We start from the raw sequence: 18607 nt of genomic DNA, 5'->3' as shown, positions 1-18607 counted from the left end.
CTGTCTCTCACTCTCTCTCTCAAATAAATAAAAAAAATAAAAATAAAAAAAATAAAAGTGGAGAGAATAGTCTAACTCCCATAAGCCCACTACCCAACTTCAACCAATCTGGTTTCACCCCATTCTCTTCCTGTGTGCAAATCCTGGACATATTCCCCCTCTAAATATTTCTCTCTTTTTTTAAGATTTTATTTATTGATTTGACAGAGAGAGCACAAGCGGGGAGGGGGGGAGTGGCAGGCAGAGGGAGAGGGAGAAGCAGGCTCCCTGCTGAGCAAGGAGCCTGATGTGGGGCTTGATCCCAGGACCCCGGGATCATGACCTGAGGCGAAGGCAGACACTTAACCGACTGAGCCACCCAGGCACTCTCTTTTTTTAAGGAGATTTTTTAAAAGATTTTATTTATTTGAGAGAGAGAGAGAACAAGCAGGGGGAGGGGCAAAGGGAGAGGGAGAAGCAGGCTCCCAGCTGAGCAGGGAGCCCCACACAGGGCTGGATCCTAGGACCCTAGGATCATGACCTGAGCCAAAGGCAGACGCCCAACTGACTGAGCCACCCAGGCACCCCATTCATTTAAAAATGTACATCCAGTGGTTTTAGTACATGCACAAGGTTGTGCAAACACCACACTGTAATTCAGAATTTTTTTTCATCACTCCAAAAAGAAACCTCATATCCATTAAGCAGTTCCTCCCCATTTCCCCTTCTCCGGTCCCTGGCAACCACCAATCTGCTTTTTGTCTCTTTGGACCATGGTGTTATTTCCCATGTGCCTTTGTCCCCTGCATTTCCTGTAAATGAATAGTTAGATCTAGAGATTGATCAGATTTAGGGCTGAGTGCTCCGTAGGTGGTGTGTGCACACACCAGGAGACAAATGATGTCAGCGTGTCTCTCATTTGTGATGTTTGCAGCTGCTGCAAAGCATCACCTAGATTCACAGTCCATTAGGGGTTATGAAATTCAAAATCTAGCCTTCTGCATTTATTTCTGGAATACATCCATAAAGAGAAGTTTCCCTTCATTTAATGTGGTTACCCTGAGGTACAGATTGTAAAGGTCAGCATAAATACTTAATTCTTTTTGTCAATTTCCGAATTTCATAATTTTCAAGATTTTGAGTTGGTTCCCGAGAAGCCTTCAAAAGTGACTGATTATTTTTTTAGTAAAATGCATGGATTCAGCTCCTTTGTTGGGGCCAAGCTTTCAACCAGTGTGTCCAATGGGAGTGGAATTGGTTAGGAGGTTTTTATCTGGGACTGAGTTTTGACTAGTGTATCTAGGAGTTAGGTTTCACATGGGGTGGGGGGAGTGGAAAAACGAGTAAATGCATTTGGGAATCCGGGAGTCAGGGAAGGAAGTTAGAAATATGAAGTGTCTGGGATAAACTTTGGTGTTGGTTTAGAATTAGGGGTATTGGTGTGCACTCATGGTTTTAAAGACGGATGGATGATGGATGGATGGACAGATAGATGATAGCTAGATAAATGTCTATATATAGGTACATACATACATATGTATTAGAATGAGAAAAGTAAGAATTGATAACATGATAGCTGTGAGCACACCTAGCACCCAGATCTTGGTTTTTAAATATCGTTCCCCATTAAAACCAGGGCTCCTTAGAGAAATGGTTGCTTCCAGAACTGAGGCAGGTAAAAATACAAGAAAAAGCCACCTTGGAACATTTTGTTGAGCCAGTATAAAAGGAAAAAAATCATCTTTTGACAACCATTATCTGATTAAAAAAAAAAAAAAAGACAGCCATGGCTAACACCTCCACGCCACTCCCTTCTTCCTGACTTGATTGAGGATGTGATGCCCGGAATCATAGCAGCCATCTCACTACCATGAGGAAAAGGCCAAGAGACTCTCAGGGTCATCATTTGACAAAGCCAATGCCAGCAGCCGTCCTCCTCCAGAATTCTTGTAAGTAAAAATAAAACCCTCTTTGCCAAAGTAATCACAACAACAATAAAATTAAAACAAAACATTGATTCAGTCAAGTGTCATCAATGGTTAATAAACCTAGTGGGTGAAGGTTTGTTGAGGAACCAGATATTTAATTTCAAAGTATTTTCCCATAAAGCACTATTGACAAGTACAACATACTATCTCAGGGTGGAGACCTGGCAGACACCATTTTATTTTATTTTTTATTTTTAAAGATTTTATTTATTTGTCAGAGAGAGAGAGCATGTGAGCACAAGCAGGGGGAACGGCAGGCAGAGAGAAGCAGGCTCCTTGCTGAGCAAGAAGCCTGATGCAGGATTCGATCCCAGGGTCCTGGGATCGTGACCTGAGCCGAAGGCAGACACTTAACCGACTGAGCCACCCAGGCATCCTGGCAAACACCATTTTAACCAGGCTAGCATACTCAGCAATGGAAGAAATCAACATTCTATTCTTCCTTGCATATGCACTGAGAACTCGTTATCACTTCTGCAGTTCCTGTTCCAAATGCACAAATCCTGACAAAACATTAGACAAACACAAACTGAGGAACTTTCTACAAAATAACTAGCTCATACTCTTCAAAAGTATCAAGGTCATGAAAGACAAGTAAAGATTGACGAACTATTGCAGCATGAATGACACTGGGAGTAGAAAAATACAAAGTGTGATTGGGAATGAATGCTGGAGCTTTAAAGGACTTTATTGGAAACTTTGAATGGGATTTGGGAACTACGTGGTAATATTGGATCAATAATAATTTCCTGATTTTGAAGGTGGTACTGTGGTTATGTGGAAGAGTGTGCTTATACTTGAGAAATATACACTGAAAAACAAAGAAAAATATACAGTGAAGGGGTGCCTGCCTGGCTCACTTGGCAGAGTATGCAACTCTTGATCTTGAAGTCCTGAGTTCAAGCCCCACATTGGGGGTAGAGATTACTTAAAAATAAACAAACAAACAAACAAACAAATAAACTTAAGAAAAAAGAAAATATTTAAAAAAATAAAGGGGGACGCCTGGGTGCCTCAGTCGGTTAAATGTCTGCCTTCGGCTCAGGTCATGATCCCAGGGTCCTGGGATGGAGTCCTGCATCTGGCTCCTTGTTCGGCAGGGAGCCTGCTTCTCCCTCGCCTGCCGCTCCCACTGCTTGTGCTCTCTCTCTCTCTCTCTCTCCGACAAATAAATAAAATCTTAAAAAAAACAAATAAATAAATAAATAAATAAAGGATTCGGGGTTCCTGGCTGGCTCAGTCCACAGAGCTTGTGACTCTTGGTCTTAGGGTTGTGAATTCGAGCCCTACATTAGTGTGGAGCCTACTTAAAGATTAAAAAAAAATTTTTTAATAAAAATAAAAATAAAGGATTCAGAAATACTAACAATTGGGGCATCTGGGCAAAGGGTCTATGGGAGCTCTGCGTATTACTTCTGCAACTTTTATGATGTAAATTTGACATTTTTTATTTTTTATTTATTTTATTTATTTATTTTTTAAAGATTTTATTTATTTGAGAGAGAGAGAATGAGAGAGAGCATGAGAGGGGAGAGGGTCAGAGGGAGAAGCAGACTCCCCACTGAGCGGGGAGCCCGATGTGGGACTCGATCCTGGGACTCCAGGATCATGACCTGAGCTGAAGGCAGTCGCTTAACCAACTGGAGCCACCCAGGCGCCCTTGACATTTTTTAAAAAACTAAACTCTATGCCCAATGTGGGACTTGAACTCACGACCCCAAGATCAAGAGTGACATGCTCTACCAACTGAGTCAGCCAGGCGCCCCGACATTATTTAAAGAATTTTTAAAAACCCCGGTAAATGGATTTTTTTTAAGGTTTTATTTTATTTTTTTAAGGAATCTCTATACCCAACGTGGGTCTTGAACTTGTAACCCTGAGATCAAGATTCGCATGCTCTACCAGCTGAGCCAGCCAGGCTCCCCCCAGTAAATGGATTTAAACATTTGATGGGTTTATTTATTTATGTATTTATTTCTTTACTAAGATTTTATTTACTTATTTGACAGAGAGGGACACAGCGAAAGAGAGAACACAAGCAGGGGGAGTGGGAGAGGGAGAAGCAGGCTTCCCGCAGAGCAGGGACCCCGATGTGGGGCTTGATCCCAGGACCCTGAGATCATGACCTGAGCCGAAGGCAGACGCTTAACGACTGAGCCACTCAGGCTCCCCTTAACATTTGATGTATTTAGATCTACTGCACCCATTACCCTTACTGAAGGGCAAATTATCCCACTTGTGGCCAGTGAGAGCTTTTTCTAGTTGACTCCCACTGACACTACCTTACTAGGTAATGTCTTTGAGAACGCCTGCGCTTTCTGGTATATCAGATTGTGTCAGGTTCATCTTGTACATTTCCTGCCCCAGACCCAGAATCAGGTATTTCCCCAGCGTTCCCTGGTTCGTTCAATTGGAAGTAGCGATATTTAGAGACTATGATCTGGGTTTAAGGAGTGCTGATGGCAACAAAGTCAGTCTTTGTTTCAGACCTTTTCAGTGGACAGAGCTAGGAAATGTTTGCTTTTTTGCAAAGATAAAATATATTGTGACGCTCCCAATTCAAGTTCAAGACTATAAGGTTTTTTTTTTTTTTTTTTTTTTAAATTTTATTTATTTATTTGAGACAGAGAGAATGAGAGAGAGAGAGCACATGAGAGGGGTGAGGGTCATAGGGAGAAGCAGGCTCCCTGCCGAGCAGGGAGCCCGATGCAGGACTCGATCCAGGGACTCCAGGATCATGACCTGAGCCGAAGGCAGCCGCTTAACCAACTGAGCCACCCAGGCGGCCAAGACTATAAGGTTTTTATTAGCATAATCAACCTTATGTCTGTACCTCCTTCACTCCCTCTGAAAATCCCAGTCCTTGACATGAACGTATTACTTTGTTTTTGCTTTATGCAAAACTAAATATGCAACAGACTCAGAATAACAATTGCAACATCACTATCAACAATATAATAGTGGTATGTAGGGTTAAATTGTCGTTTTAAAGTCACTAGACATTCATCTCTCTGTTGTTTTGTCACCAACTGGATACAGAAGTTTCTCTGTTTTATTTTCGTTTTTAGGGCTACCTTTACACTTTAAAATTTGTTTTATAATTATATGCAATATTTTACATGGTTGTAAAGCCAAATATATAAAACAAGGTATATTTTTAAAAGTCTAACTTGTATCTCTGTCCCCTTCCTCCTTCTTCTAACCTTTTAAACAATGTTATGATTTATCTTTTCACTTCTGAAAAATAAAGCTAGTACAACACAACAGAATGTAACTGAGGTAATCGAATTGCTCCATATATTTCATAAAGGCAGGGCAGGAGGGGAGAGGAGTACTGAGGCAATTCTCCATCCTACCTCAGGCCCTTTGCATGTGCCTGAACCCTCTGCCTGGGATTCTTCTCCCCTCTTTTCTCTTAGTTCCCCTCTGCTCTGTATCAGTTGTCAGTTCAATTGCTTCTTCCTTAAGGCAGTATTTTTGGACTTTCCAAATTATTCCATGATATGTCCCCCTCACTTGCTACAATTTATTACTTTTGTAATTAAGAATTACACAATTGGTTAATTCCCTAGGTTAAGGTCCATGAAGGCAACAGTATTTGTCTTAACCCTGTGTCCCCAGAGCCTATACAGTGCCTGGCTCATAACAGGCCCTCTTACTGATGTTTATTACATCTAGTGAATGAACCTATTGCATGAATGAATAAGTGAATGATGAATAAATGGCGTTGGCTTTAGGCTCTTCCACGGCCCCCTAACCTCTCTAGGCTGCCGTTTTCCCTCTGTAAAGTGTGATCATACGGTTCGTCTCTCTTTCCCTCCCAGAATTAATGAGAAGCATATGGGAGGTGATGAACACTTACAAATCCCTTAGCTGGGTGTCACGTTCAAGTTTGTAACGGTTAGCTAAGCACTGGTCGTCGGCAGGTGGCGCCACCAACCCCGCTCGTGCCCCCTGCCGGGATGGGGCGGGGTCAGGGTTGGGGGTGGAGCCGGAGCTGGGGGCGGAGTTAAGACGCGGTGGGGGCGGAGCCAGCAGCTGCGGCGCTGCGGGGCCTGTGCGGCCCAGGACGTCCCTGTCGCCTCCGGCCCCGCCTCCTAGGGCGGGACGTGCGCGGGGATTGGCTAGTGCGGGCGAGAGGCAGTCGCCATTGGACCGTGGCACCGTCGGCTCGGCGGGCGGTGTCCGGACGCAGGTGCCGGCCGGAGCCGAGCTGGCGGCGCTGACGGGACCGGCCGGGCCGGGACCGGGGCCGGGGCTAGTGGAGGGGCCTGCGCGGCCGCCCGGCCCGGCCGCGGGTCAGGTAGGCACGGGCGGGCTGATGGGGTGGGGTGGGGGGGGCGCGGGTCCGCGGGCCGGCGCCGGGTTCGAGGCCCTAGCCTGGCTCCCGAGCGGGACGATCAGGCTCAGACCCTCGGCCTCAGCCTTCTCCGGAACGAGGTATCGCAGTCCCCGTCTCGAGGGCGGCGGGAGGTCCCCGGGACCCGGCACACAGTAGGTGCCTCTCCGAGCCTCGGTTTCCTCAGCTGTGAAACCGGGTCATCCCAGCGCCAACCTCATGGGGCTTGTTGGGAGAATTCAGAAGGTGGCGGATGAGGAAAGACCCTTGCACACAGTAGGCTGTCAATAAGCGCCTTCCTCTACCTCCTTCCAGCGGGGCTCTGCCTGGAAGATAGTAAATATTATAATGACCCAGGCACTGTCTACAAAGGACTTGCTTAGCAGAGTGCCTGGCTGTTAGTGGGTGCTCAAAACGGGGTAGCCAGAATTTATATGATTCTCTTATTTAGTCCTCTAGGGACCTTAATAGGTGGAAGTACTAGAAATGTTCCCTGTTAGATGAAGGAATTGAGGCTCAGAGAAGTCTTTTCTCTTGGGGCCATACATCGAACGAGAGCAGAGCTGGGCTTAAACCTGGCCTCCAATGCAGGGCCGTGCAAGGACTGCAGGACACACAGGAGCCTCTCTCTGGCGAGCGAAGAGGAATGAATGCATTTTACAGGCTCCACATTTCTTCTAAAAATAAGAGCAGCATTTAGTGCACACTTACTGTGCCAGATTCTGGCTGTGCCTTGTCTCATCAAACCCTCTAACAGCTCTGTAAGCTGATGACAGTAATCGTTAAGAAGAGCTAATATTTACTGACTTCTTAATAATTAGGGGCGTATGAGCTGGGTATTGTTATGACCTTCATTTTACAGACGAGAAAACTGAGGCCCAGAGAGTGAAGCAGTTTGCCCGAATGGGCACCCTTAGGGCCCTCTGACTCCTCTTCCTGTAGTTTCTTGCCCTCAGGGAAAGGACGCTGGACAGGTTGCTTTGCCTCAGCGCCACCCCAAGTGGGCCTAGACAAGGACAAGCTTTGCCGGAGGAATTGAGCCTGGGGGCTCCTTCTCAAGAGTCCCTCAGCAAAGTCCATCAGCTCCATCAACTTACTTGACAAAAGAGAAGGATGAGGCCCAGAGAGGCAAAGTGGCTTGTTCCTGGACACACAGCATCAGTGACAGAGTCAAGATTTTAAAAAATCCAGGTCTTCTGAGTCCTAGACCCACTCACTGGACTAAGTTGAAATCTTGGTCCTGTCCCTTCTTAGCTGTGTGATCTTGGGCAAATAGCTGCCCCTCTCTGAGCCTCAGTCTCCTCACCTGTCAAATGAGGGTAATTATTAGATTTATGTCATAGATTTGTTGTGAAGACTCAGTGAAATCTATTCCCCAGGCATTGGGCCAAGTTCACTTGAGGCATCGGCTCACTCGCCCAGCCCAGCAGCCCCAGAGCTGAGTCCAGCCTTGAGTTTAGCCCCTTCCAAGCCCAGGCTTCTGTGGTTTGCACAAGCCTCTAGCCTCTAGACATCCCTGATTCCCACCACGGGCCCTGGCAGACCAAGGTATGGGGGTCAGGAGGGTTCTTCTCCCCCCCTTGCTCTTACACAGAGTAGGGGCTGAGAAATGAAACGCAGCAACTTTGTGCCCAACACAGGGCAGGCGCCAGGGACGACAGAGTGCATGTCCAACCTGGTCCCCCCTTCCCAGAGCTCACCGAGAGTGAAGAAATAAGAGCACTTCAGGGAGGGGTACATTCCATGAACACAATAATGTGGTCACGAACGGCACTTTGGCCAGGATGGTCAGGGAAGGCCTCTCCAGGCAGGTGATCTTTGAAGGGGACGCTTAGGGCAACTGTTTAGAGTTCAGCGAGCTTCTCAGTACCCAGCATGCGGTAGGTCCTTAACGAACTGTAGCTGCTGTCATAATTTTGTGATTTTCAGGCCTTGCTTTAGCAGATTTACTGATGAATCTCCCCCCCCCCACCCAATAGTAACAGAAATGGCAGAACATAATATATGGGAGCTCTGATGATTCTTGGAGCGCCCAATTCCTTGCAGGAATGTTAAGGCTGATGCTTGGAGGGGTGGGAAGAATGGATTCCCCTCTATGTGCATTCTCTCGGAGAGCCCAGAGGCTTCCCTGTTGACCTCTGAGCCGGAAGTTCCTCGGGAGGGATAGGAGCGCACACAACGTGCCAGGCCCCCCGCCACCGCTGCCCTGAGGATGTTATCTGGGCCAAGCAGTCTTCCTCCCTGCTTCTCCTGCCTCTGGGCTGATATTTGCTTATCTGGCTGGCAGCGGCCCAACTGTGGAGGCTCCGAAGGGCACGGTGGGCCAGGAAGGCTTCTGGCTGAACTGTTCAGAGGGTGCTGATCCGTGGGCAGATGATGGCCTTGGTGCAAAGCGTTAGTCAATCACTTACTCTGGCTTTTCCCCTTCTGTCTTAGGTGTCAGATTTGGCCGGCAGGGGTTGATAAAAGCTGCCTAGGGGGTGCCTCAGTGAGTGTTTCTGGCGTCTCTGGACTGCAGCTCCTGGAGACAGAGGCCTGAGGACAAGACCTCGGGGACCCCTGGCTCCAGGGTTCCTGTGTTGCCTCTGTTACTTCCAGGAAGTTCTCAGGGGAAACACACAAGGTCTCACTGGCTCCTTCTGGGACGGGGGTGAAGGCTGCCAAGGGTTCCTTTTGGTGGAACAGACCCGAGGGTAGGGGGGAGAATAGTGCTGAAGCCCCCCACCCAGAGCAGACTTGAGGTCGCTGCCTAAGTCTCCGGCCATCTCCCACTGCTTCTCCTCGAGGACACGGGCATGGCTTGGATCACCTGCTCCAGTAGGAACAGAGGCTGCCCGAGTCCTTCCCAGCCTGCGTCGTTTTCCTGAAGGCCTGAGGTGTCCAGGAGGTATCAAACGATGCCCCATCCTGGTCTGTTCGCCCCAGGTTTCTAGCTCAGTTCTGCCCAACTCCAAGGCAGGCTCACGTGCTGTGAGCGCAGCCCCGGAAATCCAGTCCATGGAGAACAAGTGTCTAGGTGGTCGGCGGGCAGGGTTCCAGCCCACGGAAGCCCCAAGCACAAGGCCTGGCCCACAGCAGGCTCTCAGTAACTGTTCGGGGCCCTTCCCGGGTCTGGAGAGGTGATGCTGGGGGTGGCCTGCAGGCCTTGAGGGCTGGACCTGGCTGGCCTTTCTCAGGAGGGTTAGAGATAATAAAACCAAGCCCCTACTGTGCGTCAGGCCTGGGCTGAGTTACAAGTGGCATCTCATTGAATCCCCCATTTTACAGATTGGGCGACTGAGGCTCCGAGAGCTGGATTCAAGCCCTGGTCAGTGTTTGGCTCGATATCCTTGCCCTTAACCTCCCTGCCGGCCTCTCCCCAGGCTCCTGGGACCATGGGCCTCAGGCCCTGAGGACACAGGGCTCCCTGTGGCCATGACGACGGGTGACTGCTGCCACCTCCCTGGCTCCCTGTGTGACTGCTCGGGCAGCCCTGCCTTCTCCAAGGTCGTGGAGGCCACTGGCCTCGGGCCACCCCAGTACGTGGCGCAGGTGACTTCAAGGGATGGCCGGCTCCTCTCAACCGTCATCCGAGCCTTGGACACGTCAAGGTGAGTGGCGCCCGAGCAGGGGTCTTTGCCTTCACTCGCTTTACTCTCTGGGCCAAGTGATTTTCTCCCAGTCTGGGGTCAGAAATCCAATCATCTAGAGGGACCGGGTGGGCGAATAAACCAGGGAAGGGGCCCCAGTCATAACTGCGGTGTAGATACAGAGGCCCCGGCCGGCCAGGTCTGGTTCTCCAGGAAAAGCGGAAATTCCAGATTGTCAGGTGAAATCTGAAGATTAGATGGTGGGGAGTAGCTCATGGTTTGGAGAGGCATGATAAGGAAGTGGCTCACAGTACAGGCCGTGGATTCACAGCACCTGGGCTCAATCCTGCCCTGCAGCCCCTCTCCCTCAGGGACCAGGGACAACTTACTTTACCCTCGTCTCTCGGAGATGGGGACACCTTCCTCATCGCATTGTTCCGAGAGGCTCTTGCTGTGGTCCACATACGGTGTCTGCCCGCGGGTTTGCCACCTCGTATGCATTCAATAAAAGTATTTAAGCCCCGGTGCGGGCCTTCCAGACCCCCATGTGAGCTCCCCTGCCTCGTTTGCCAATTTGTCATCATTTTCAAGGAAAAGAGTTTGAGGTAAACCCTTCAAATCTGAATCTGAATCCATTTTCACTCATTTGGATTTAAAACAGCCACCAGGTTGGCTAAGGGAACAAGACTCTGAGTGATATCTTTTTCTTTTTAATTTTTCAAGTTTTTCGCATTGTCGTCAGGTTTATCTACTAAGATTTCATTCCTAAGTTCTTTTCCAGTTTTTTTTTTTCATTGTGGTAAAATAGAGATAACCTAAAATGTGCCATTGTAACACTTTTTAAGTATACAGTTAGTTCAGTGCTACACTCACACTGTGGTGCAACCACCCCCACCACCCGTCTCTAGAACTTTCTTCCCAAACTGAACCTCTGTCCCCATGAAACACGGACTCCCCGCCCCCTCCCCCACCCTGCGCCCACCATCTCCTCTCTGTCTCAGCAAATGTGACTCCTCCAGGGAGCTCCTAGAAGTGCAATTGCATGGTATTCATCTTTCTGTGACTGGCTCGTTTCACTGAGCTCCATGTCATCAGGATTTATCCGTGTTGTGGCCTGTGTCAGAATTAATTCATAAGCTGTTCATTCCAACATCCAAAGAAGCAGATGGGAGGCCTTGCAGTGCTTTGGAGGGAGCTCACTGCCATTCACCCTCCGAGTCTTTGCTTGGCGTCACTTCCGGGCAGGAAGCCTCGCTCAAGCCCAGATGATATGGAGAGTTCTCCTGGGCCTCCTCCGGGGTGTGGGTTTTTATACTCGCATCTCCATCAGCCCCCTTGAAGGCAGGACAGAGTCTGTGCCGGGCAAGCCAGGCTGGGAGCAAGGGGACATTTGGTGGGGTAGGGGGCCTGGGAAGAGGCTGACCAAGGCTAGGGGGTCCCTACCTGGGGTGCCTGAGGGGCAGTGAGTGAGCTGACCCCGCTTTGCCCCAGCCTCCCTCCTGACACCTGAGAACACCGAGGCCCAGAGGGAGGCGGACACCTGCCAGTGTCAATGAGCATTGCTGAAGCTTGAACCCAGGGCTCCTGCTTGGGTTGGAAGGGGAGAAGCTCGTTCAGTCCCACCAGCCAGTCTTGCAGTCCTCAGAGGCAGGGCAAGAGGCAGGGAGCAGAGAGTCCCTCAGTGACCCCCGCTGATGGTAAGGACAGCCATGCCCGCAAGACCACTAGGCCCTCTTGATTTGCTCCTTGGCCTCTTTGCTCATGGCTTCTCCCCTCTGATTTTTTTTTTTTTTAAGTCATCTCTATACCCAACGTGGGGCTCAAACTCATGACCTTGAGATCAAGAGTCACAGGCTCCACTGACTGAGCCCGCCACGTGCCCCTCCCCTCTGAGTTTTGATACAACTCATCCCAAACCTGCCCAGGCTGGGGACCAGGGCAGAACCACCCTCCCAGAGAGAAGGCTGCTGTTTGTCCAAAGGGTTCTCATCCTCTTGAGCCTTCGGCGCTCTGCCCACCAGTCCGTGAGCGAGCCCAGGCCGTCCTCGAAGCTTCCCAGGGCATATCTGCACCCCCGGCCCTTCCTCCTGGCCTTCCCCTGCTGCCCCTTCGACGTGGCTTCTGCCGGCTTCCTTGCCCACACTCTCCCCTCTCTTGCTCTTGGAGTGTGCCCTGGGCAGCCCCACTGAGGCTCCCCCCCCGCCAACCCCTGGTCCATTTCCTTCTCAACTGTGCCATTTGCGTTATTTTCCTGCCAGAACTTCATGAGCGAAGCCCATTTCTCTTGTCCTGCCGTCTGGAACGGTGTAGGCAGTGTAGCATGGCCACTAAGGGGGGCCTGGGCCCCGGCTTCGCAGGCTACTAGCCATGTGAGTTCACGCAAACGGGGTCACCCCTTGCTGCCTCAGTTTCCCCATCTGTGAAAGGAGGGCAAAATAGCCCCTTCCTCGCAGGTTCCCTGGGAGAATAACAGATTCATCCACGTGCTGCCCTTGGAACAGGGCACGGTCCTTAATCAGTGCTTGGCAAAAAGTCAGGTTTCATTTTGTTTTCTTTTCTCCGAAGTGGCTTTTCCAAAAAAGTAGGGTTCCCCGGGACAAACCCCAAACTGACGTGGCTCTTCCTCAAGGTTCTGGTCCCTTCCACTTCCTGGGGTTGGCTTCCGGAGCAGGGATTCCTTTCCTGTTAACTCTGGGCAGGGGCGCTGTGGGATCAGGGTGGAGCCCGGTACAGCCTTTTGACATCGTAGGGGACGGCAGCAGCCCCGGCACAGGACTGAGAAGAAAGTAGCCATGAGGGGTCCGCTCAAGGTTTTGGCTTCAAAGCAGCCAGGCTCTGCCCCACAGCAGGAGACGCTGAGGAGAGGATAGCAAACAGTTTCTGAGGGGAAACTGGTGTTATCTGGAAAACGGCCCTCCTGCTCCGCCTCCTTCGTGTGTTCCTGCGGTCCACTCTCCGGGCAGAAATGTTTGGAAAACAATGACTCATGTGCTGGACAGCCTCTGCGCCCACCAAGGCCACACCTCCAGCCCTGAGCTGCCCCAGGAAGGACCCAGTATCCCCAGAGACCAGGCTGGGGCTGAGGCTTCCCTCAAGTGGCTTCCTGTGGACGCTTGTTATGTCTGTCTTCTGAGCCTACCTAGGACACAGGAGCAGGGGAACTACTCTCCCTGGATGCACAGGTTTCTCAAGTAGCGTGGCCTTCAGGTGAGACTAGATCCAGGGCCTCTGATGGTGTCCTTGAGAATCTGTCTTTCCCTGTTGCTTGGCTCTGCTTTCCTCTGTTTGGCATCATTCACGGACTCCACATGGGGACCAGACTGCTGCCATCAGCTCCAGACTTACATCAGCCTTGCTGTCTCTAGTTCTGGAGTTGAGGGGGTGGGGAGAATTTCAGGAATTAATCACAGTGACTCTGATTGCTTCACACATGCCTTTCCCTGAATCAGTCCTGGTGACCAGGGGTGTGTGGTGTTCTAATCGGTCAGGCCTGAGGTCATCAGGGGTGTTGTCAGCTCTGCTCTAGTCCTTGAGGACCGAGACTTGAGAGTGGGTTGGTTGCCCGGGACGGTTAGGGGAGTATTGCAGGGAAAGGAGGAACAGATGCTAGATGGGCAGCTGTAAGAGATGCTCACCCTGGGCCTAAAATTGTGCCACAGGAACCCTGGGGAGGGAGCACACTGCTGCACTTCCGGGAATTTGGGAAAGCTTTACAAAGGAAAGGAGGTCTGGAGCTGGGTGTTGAAGGATGAGTAGGAGTTTGCCAAGTGGCAGCGCAGGGGCAATGCTGACCTTATGATCCAGTGGGCAGCAAAGCAGGCGTAGGCAAGAAGATTGGTTGTTGCTCATGCGCTCTATCTCTGTGTCTAGCGATGGTCCCTTCTGCCGGATCTGCCACGAGGGAGCAAATGGGGAGAGCCTGCTGTCCCCATGCGGCTGCACTGGTACGCTGGGGGCCGTTCACAAGAGCTGTCTGGAGAGGTGGCTTTCCTCGTCCAACACCAGCTACTGTGAGCTGTGCCACACGGAGTTTGCAGTGGAGAAGCGGCCCCGGCCCCTCACAGAGGTATGCTTGGGAGCCCCAGGTTGGAGCGGGCAGGGGGCAGGCAGACAGGCCTGGGGCCGGAGGAGGGAACTGCCCAGGAGGATCCTTCTCTATGGAGTGGACCTCCTTCTCCCCCACCCCCATGGTAGAGTCTGTGGATGGGGGTGGGGAACCAGGCCCGAGACCCCGTGCCCCCTCCCTGTTCGGTCACCCCTGAAGCTGAGACCTGAAGAATGAGGAGCCAGCAATGCCAAGGACCCAAGCTGGGGAAGGACAGTCCTGGCAGAGGGCACAACAAGTGCAAAGGCCCTGAGGCCAGGAAGAGTTCGGTGTGCTTGATGAAGCCTGGGTGGCTGGAGTGGAGCGAGTTACAGGAGGGGGAGAGTGGCCCGGAGGAGGTATTGGCAGCTACTCCGGGCTTTGTGGGCTGTGCCCAGGAGCTTAGACTTTAGCCTGAGCGGCGTGGGTCAGGCCCGAGATGAGCATTCTCGGGCGTGGTGGCTGCCGCACTGCTCTCCGGAGCCCTGCTGGCTGCACGGGTGCCCCCCGGACTCCTCCGGGCCTGCTTGGAGGGGGCAGCTGAGCGCTGTACAGTCATGTTGCTGGGCTGGGGGTGGGCTCTTGGAAAGGCCCCTGGCCCGCCCGGGGTGGCTGGGCGTTCAGAAGAACAGTACGGTAGGAGAGGCAGCACCCGCCTGCACCCCTCTCCCTTTGCCCTCGCCCTCCAGCCACATGGGCCTCCTCCCTGCTGTACTTTGCCCAGGCCACATACTCCCATATCAGGGCCCCACATTTGCTGTTCTGCAGCCTGGGGTGCTGTCTTCCCTGTTCTTCACATGGCTGCTTCTGCTCATTCCGTTCAACTCACGGTCCCCTCCTCAACAAGGCCGTCCCCTCCCCGACCATCCACCCCATTTCATACCTCTTGTACTAGCGTGGGAGCTCCGGGAGGGCAGGGACCCTTCTGTTCCATTGACCGGAATTACCATGAGCGAAGCCCACTTCTCTCGCCCCTTCATCTGCGGGGGCCCTGCGACAAGACCCCCAGCCAGACCCCCCCCCCCCAGCTTGCAGTCCTGGCTCTGTGGGTGACCAGTTGTGTGAGTTTGCACAAATGAGTCCATCCCTCTGTGCCCTCAGTATCCCCCGTCTGCACAATGGGGGCACCTAGCAGGGCCCGGGAGCTCATCGTAGGCTCAGTAAGTATGGGAGGGAAGGAAAGTACAGAGGGTGGCGCCCGGCCAGAGGCTGGTCCTGCGGGGCCCGCCCATCCACATGGGTGTCTGCAGGCAGAGGCGTGAGGCCTGGAGGTCCCGCACCCCCATCCCCAGGCCGGGGCTCGTGGGAGGGCGTTATGAAGCCCGCCTCAGCTGCTCCTCCCCCCACCCCCGCAGTGGCTGAAGGACCCGGGGCCTCGGACAGAGAAGCGGACGCTGTGCTGTGACATGGTATGCTTCCTGTTCATCACGCCACTGGCTGCCATCTCAGGCTGGCTGTGCCTGCGCGGGGCCCAGGACCACCTCCGGCTGCACAGCCGGCTCGAGGCCGTGGGGCTCATCGCACTCACCATTGCTCTGTTCACCATCTACGTCCTCTGGACGCTGGTGAGTGGCTGCCAGCTGGAGGCATCTGGGGGTCTCTGGTTCAGAGCAGGCTGGCCAGGGCTTTGGACAGTGGCTTGGGGGCCTCCCTGCCTGCCTCTGCCCGGGTGGAAGTGATTCCCAGCATCTCACGGAGCTCCAGATTCTGAGCCCAGCCAAGGCCCAGGGAAGCCGTGAGTCAGGGGTGAGCCTCCACTCCCGAGAGATGAGGACACCTGACTGGCAGTATTGAATGGAGGCCCGCCATCCACAAGCTCAGCAAGACTAGCTGGGGTCAGGGGATAGAGAGGGCGGGAGGGTGAGAGGAAGAGCAAGACCAGAAGACTGGGAGAGAAAGAGCAGGAGAATGAGAGGGACAGACAGACAGGAAGCTGAAGAGCTGGAGAGGGAAGGCCACTGGGATTGAGAGGGACTGGACTGGCAGCCATTAGGACCCTCGCCCAGAGAGGAGCCCCCCAGTGTCACCTCTTAGGTCTAACCACTGTTGTCTAGCTGTGGGAGCATTCCCTTCTCAAAAAGGATTGGCATCCACTAGCAGGTTTTTTCTTTTCTTTTCTTTTCTTTTTTTTTTTAAGCACATAGTATGAAACCATAGGTACTGCTTCGTAGTCTGCTTGCTTTCGCTTTGCTGATGTCCTTTAAAAAAAAAGGCAGCCACCCAACAGTTATTCATGGTCTGGATGTACCATATTTATTTAACTAATCCCTTTTGATGGACACCGGGACTCTTTCCAATGTTTTCTTTCCCTTCCTTTTTTTTTTTTTTTTCCTGTTATGAACAGTGCTTTGAGCACCACCTGTGCAAATGCCTTCTTGGAACTTCCTTGATCAAAGACTATGAACCATTGACATTGGTTTTAAAAAAAATTTTTTATAGACTTTATTTATTGGGTCAGTTTCAGGTTCACAGCAAAATTGAGCAGAAGATACAGAGAGTTCTTGCATATCCCCATCCCGATCCCCGGCCTCCCCCGCCATCAACGCGGGATCAGAGGGGCACCTCCATTACAGACGAGATCGGGCGCATTCAGGGGGGTATGGCCGTAGACGGGGCACCTCCGTTAAAATAGAGGAAACCTACATCGACACGTCACGATCCTCCAGAGCCTCTGTGGCTTACAGTAGGGTTCACACTTGCTGCTGTACGTTCTGTGGGGTTTGGACAGATGGATGATGAATGTACCCACCATTATGGTATCATACAGAGTAGTTACACTGCCCTAAAAGTCCTCTGGCTCCGTCTGTTCATCCCTGCCCCCCCGCCCCCCAGCTCCTGGCACCACCGATCCTTGTACCCTCTCCATAGTTTCATCCTTACAGAATGTCACAGAGCTGGAATCATGCAGTCTGGAGCCTTGCAGCCTGGGTCCTTTCCCTTAGTGACCTGCATTTGAGGCTCTTCCATGTCTTTTCATGGCCGGAGAGCTCATTTCTTTTTTTAGCACTAATACTCCCTTGTCTGGATGTCCCGCCATTTATTTGTCCACTCACCTTCCGAAGAACATCTTGCTGGCTTCCGAGTTTGGGCAATTCTCTGACCCGGTGACATTTAATCCCTTCCAAGAGGCTGTACTACTTCGGTCCCATCCTGGGAGAAACAGAAAGGGAGCTCCTTGCTCCCTGCCGCCGACCCCTGCACTTTGCAGGGTCCTGAATGCCGGTGGGGAGTTTTCCCAGGAGAGTGAATGGGTGTGTGTACACAGTCCGTGTGAGAGATGTATGAATGCTGTCTCTGCTTCTAGAAGCATGAGCCTGGCCCTGGTTTGGGCCAGAGCAGGTGCCACCTGGGCTCAGTGTCCCTCCCCTGGGGTGGAGACCAGCGGCTGGCATTCCCACCCACCCCCACCCTGCCCTGCAGGTCTCCTTCCGCTACCACTGCCAGCTCTACTCTGAGTGGAGAAGGACCAACCAGAAAGTTCGCCTGAAGATCCGGGATGCAGATGGCTCGGAGGACGCCCAGCACTCCTCACTGGCAGCAGGACTCCTGAAGAAGGTGGCAGAGGAGACACCTGTGTGAAGGCCGGGCCAGCAGGGCCAGAGGCAGCTGGTGACGCCCTGGTATTTGGAAGGACAAAACCACCCGACCCTTCCTGCCCGGCCGGAATGCTTCTTAGACCAAGAGACACCAAGCGGAGCTGTTTTCTGTGATCCCACGTGAAGATATTTTCCAGCTGTTTTGCACACTGTGGTACATGAGGACAGATGGACGTGGCCCTGAGCTTCGGACAGAGCAGGCACCCTGATCTCATTCTGAGGCCCACCCGGCCCCCTTGGGGGCCAGCAGCCACGGCCGTAGGTGAACCAGGGCGCCCACGGAGCTGGGAGGTTCCGCAAGCTTCTTGCACTTCTCTGCACCTGACAGGCTTGCTTTCCTGGCACCCCTCGACTTTATAAAGTTGCACTGCGTTTCAAAAAACCCACCCCGAATGAATAAAAGGAGCCCTTGCTGGACAAAACGGACTTGTCAGTTACATTTCTGAACCGAGGCCTCAAAGGGAAGCACCTGAGACCTGAAGGGAGTCAGGTTAAAAAAAACAAAACCAGCCCCTCAGCTGGTTTTGAGGGATCTGTTGTAGAAGTCTGGAAGAAGCAAAGCCTGGGTTTTTGAGTGAAGAGCAGGTAGCAGGGTTATATAATAAATGATTTAAAGTAAGTACACGTAAGAAGAACAGTTTCCATTTACTTTGCATCTAGAGTGGGCCAGGTATCATGCTGGGCCCTTTATACTCCTAGTCACTATACTTAGCAAGGGTTCCCTGGTTCTGAGCCTTCGCAGGTGCCCTCCCTCTGCCCATCCTCAGTGGCAGGAATGGCTCTTACCTCCAATTTACAGAGAAGATTGAGGCTCAGAGCAGGGAAGCCTTTGTCTGAGGCCCCACGACCCCAGGAGGCAGAGATAGGGTTGACCCCCTGGTCCACATGGCTCCAGTGTGGAGCGTTCTGTGTCCCCTTCCGGGAGGACTCAGGAAAAGAAGCAGAATATGGTCATGCTAGTAACAGCATCTACTTCTTGAGCTCTTTCTGAGCTTTGTACATTTGAGGGTTCCCTGCATTGAGCCACATTTATTACTCAGAGCAGATCCAAA

General features: G+C 51.9%; 1 protein-coding gene and 1 long non-coding RNA gene across 3 annotated transcripts; one reads left to right on the top strand and one right to left on the bottom strand.

Moving 5' to 3' along the window:
• The first annotated feature begins 6156 nt into the window (after positions 1–6156).
• MARCHF2 (membrane associated ring-CH-type finger 2) lies at positions 6157–18178 on the top strand. 2 transcript variants are annotated; one of them, XM_032394888.1, is made up of 5 exons: positions 6158–6270; positions 9669–9896; positions 13746–13941; positions 15315–15524; positions 17380–18178. In XM_032394888.1, exons 2-5 carry the CDS (start codon positions 9721–9723, stop codon positions 17536–17538), a joined length of 741 nt encoding a protein of 246 aa, XP_032250779.1. In that variant the 5' UTR covers positions 6158–6270; positions 9669–9720; the 3' UTR covers positions 17539–18178. The 2 variants fall into 2 exon arrangements, with proteins under 2 accessions (XP_032250780.1, XP_032250779.1); XM_032394889.1 differs by lacking the exon at positions 15315–15524 and having other exon boundaries at positions 6157–6270.
• Positions 16479–17453, bottom strand: LOC116625917. The gene is made up of 3 exons (XR_004298138.1): positions 17431–17453; positions 17013–17109; positions 16479–16670 (listed from the first exon to the last, which is right to left on the bottom strand). It is a non-coding gene; the product is annotated as an uncharacterized LOC116625917 (long non-coding RNA).
• Positions 18179–18607: the final 429 nt, after the last annotated feature.

Source organism: Phoca vitulina, unplaced genomic scaffold (assembly GCF_004348235.1).
Source record: "Phoca vitulina isolate PV1807 unplaced genomic scaffold, GSC_HSeal_1.0 scaffold81, whole genome shotgun sequence".
NCBI lineage: Eukaryota > Metazoa > Chordata > Mammalia > Carnivora > Phocidae > Phoca > Phoca vitulina.
Note: the sequence above shows the minus strand (reverse complement) of the source record. Positions and strands in the feature narration are given on the sequence as shown.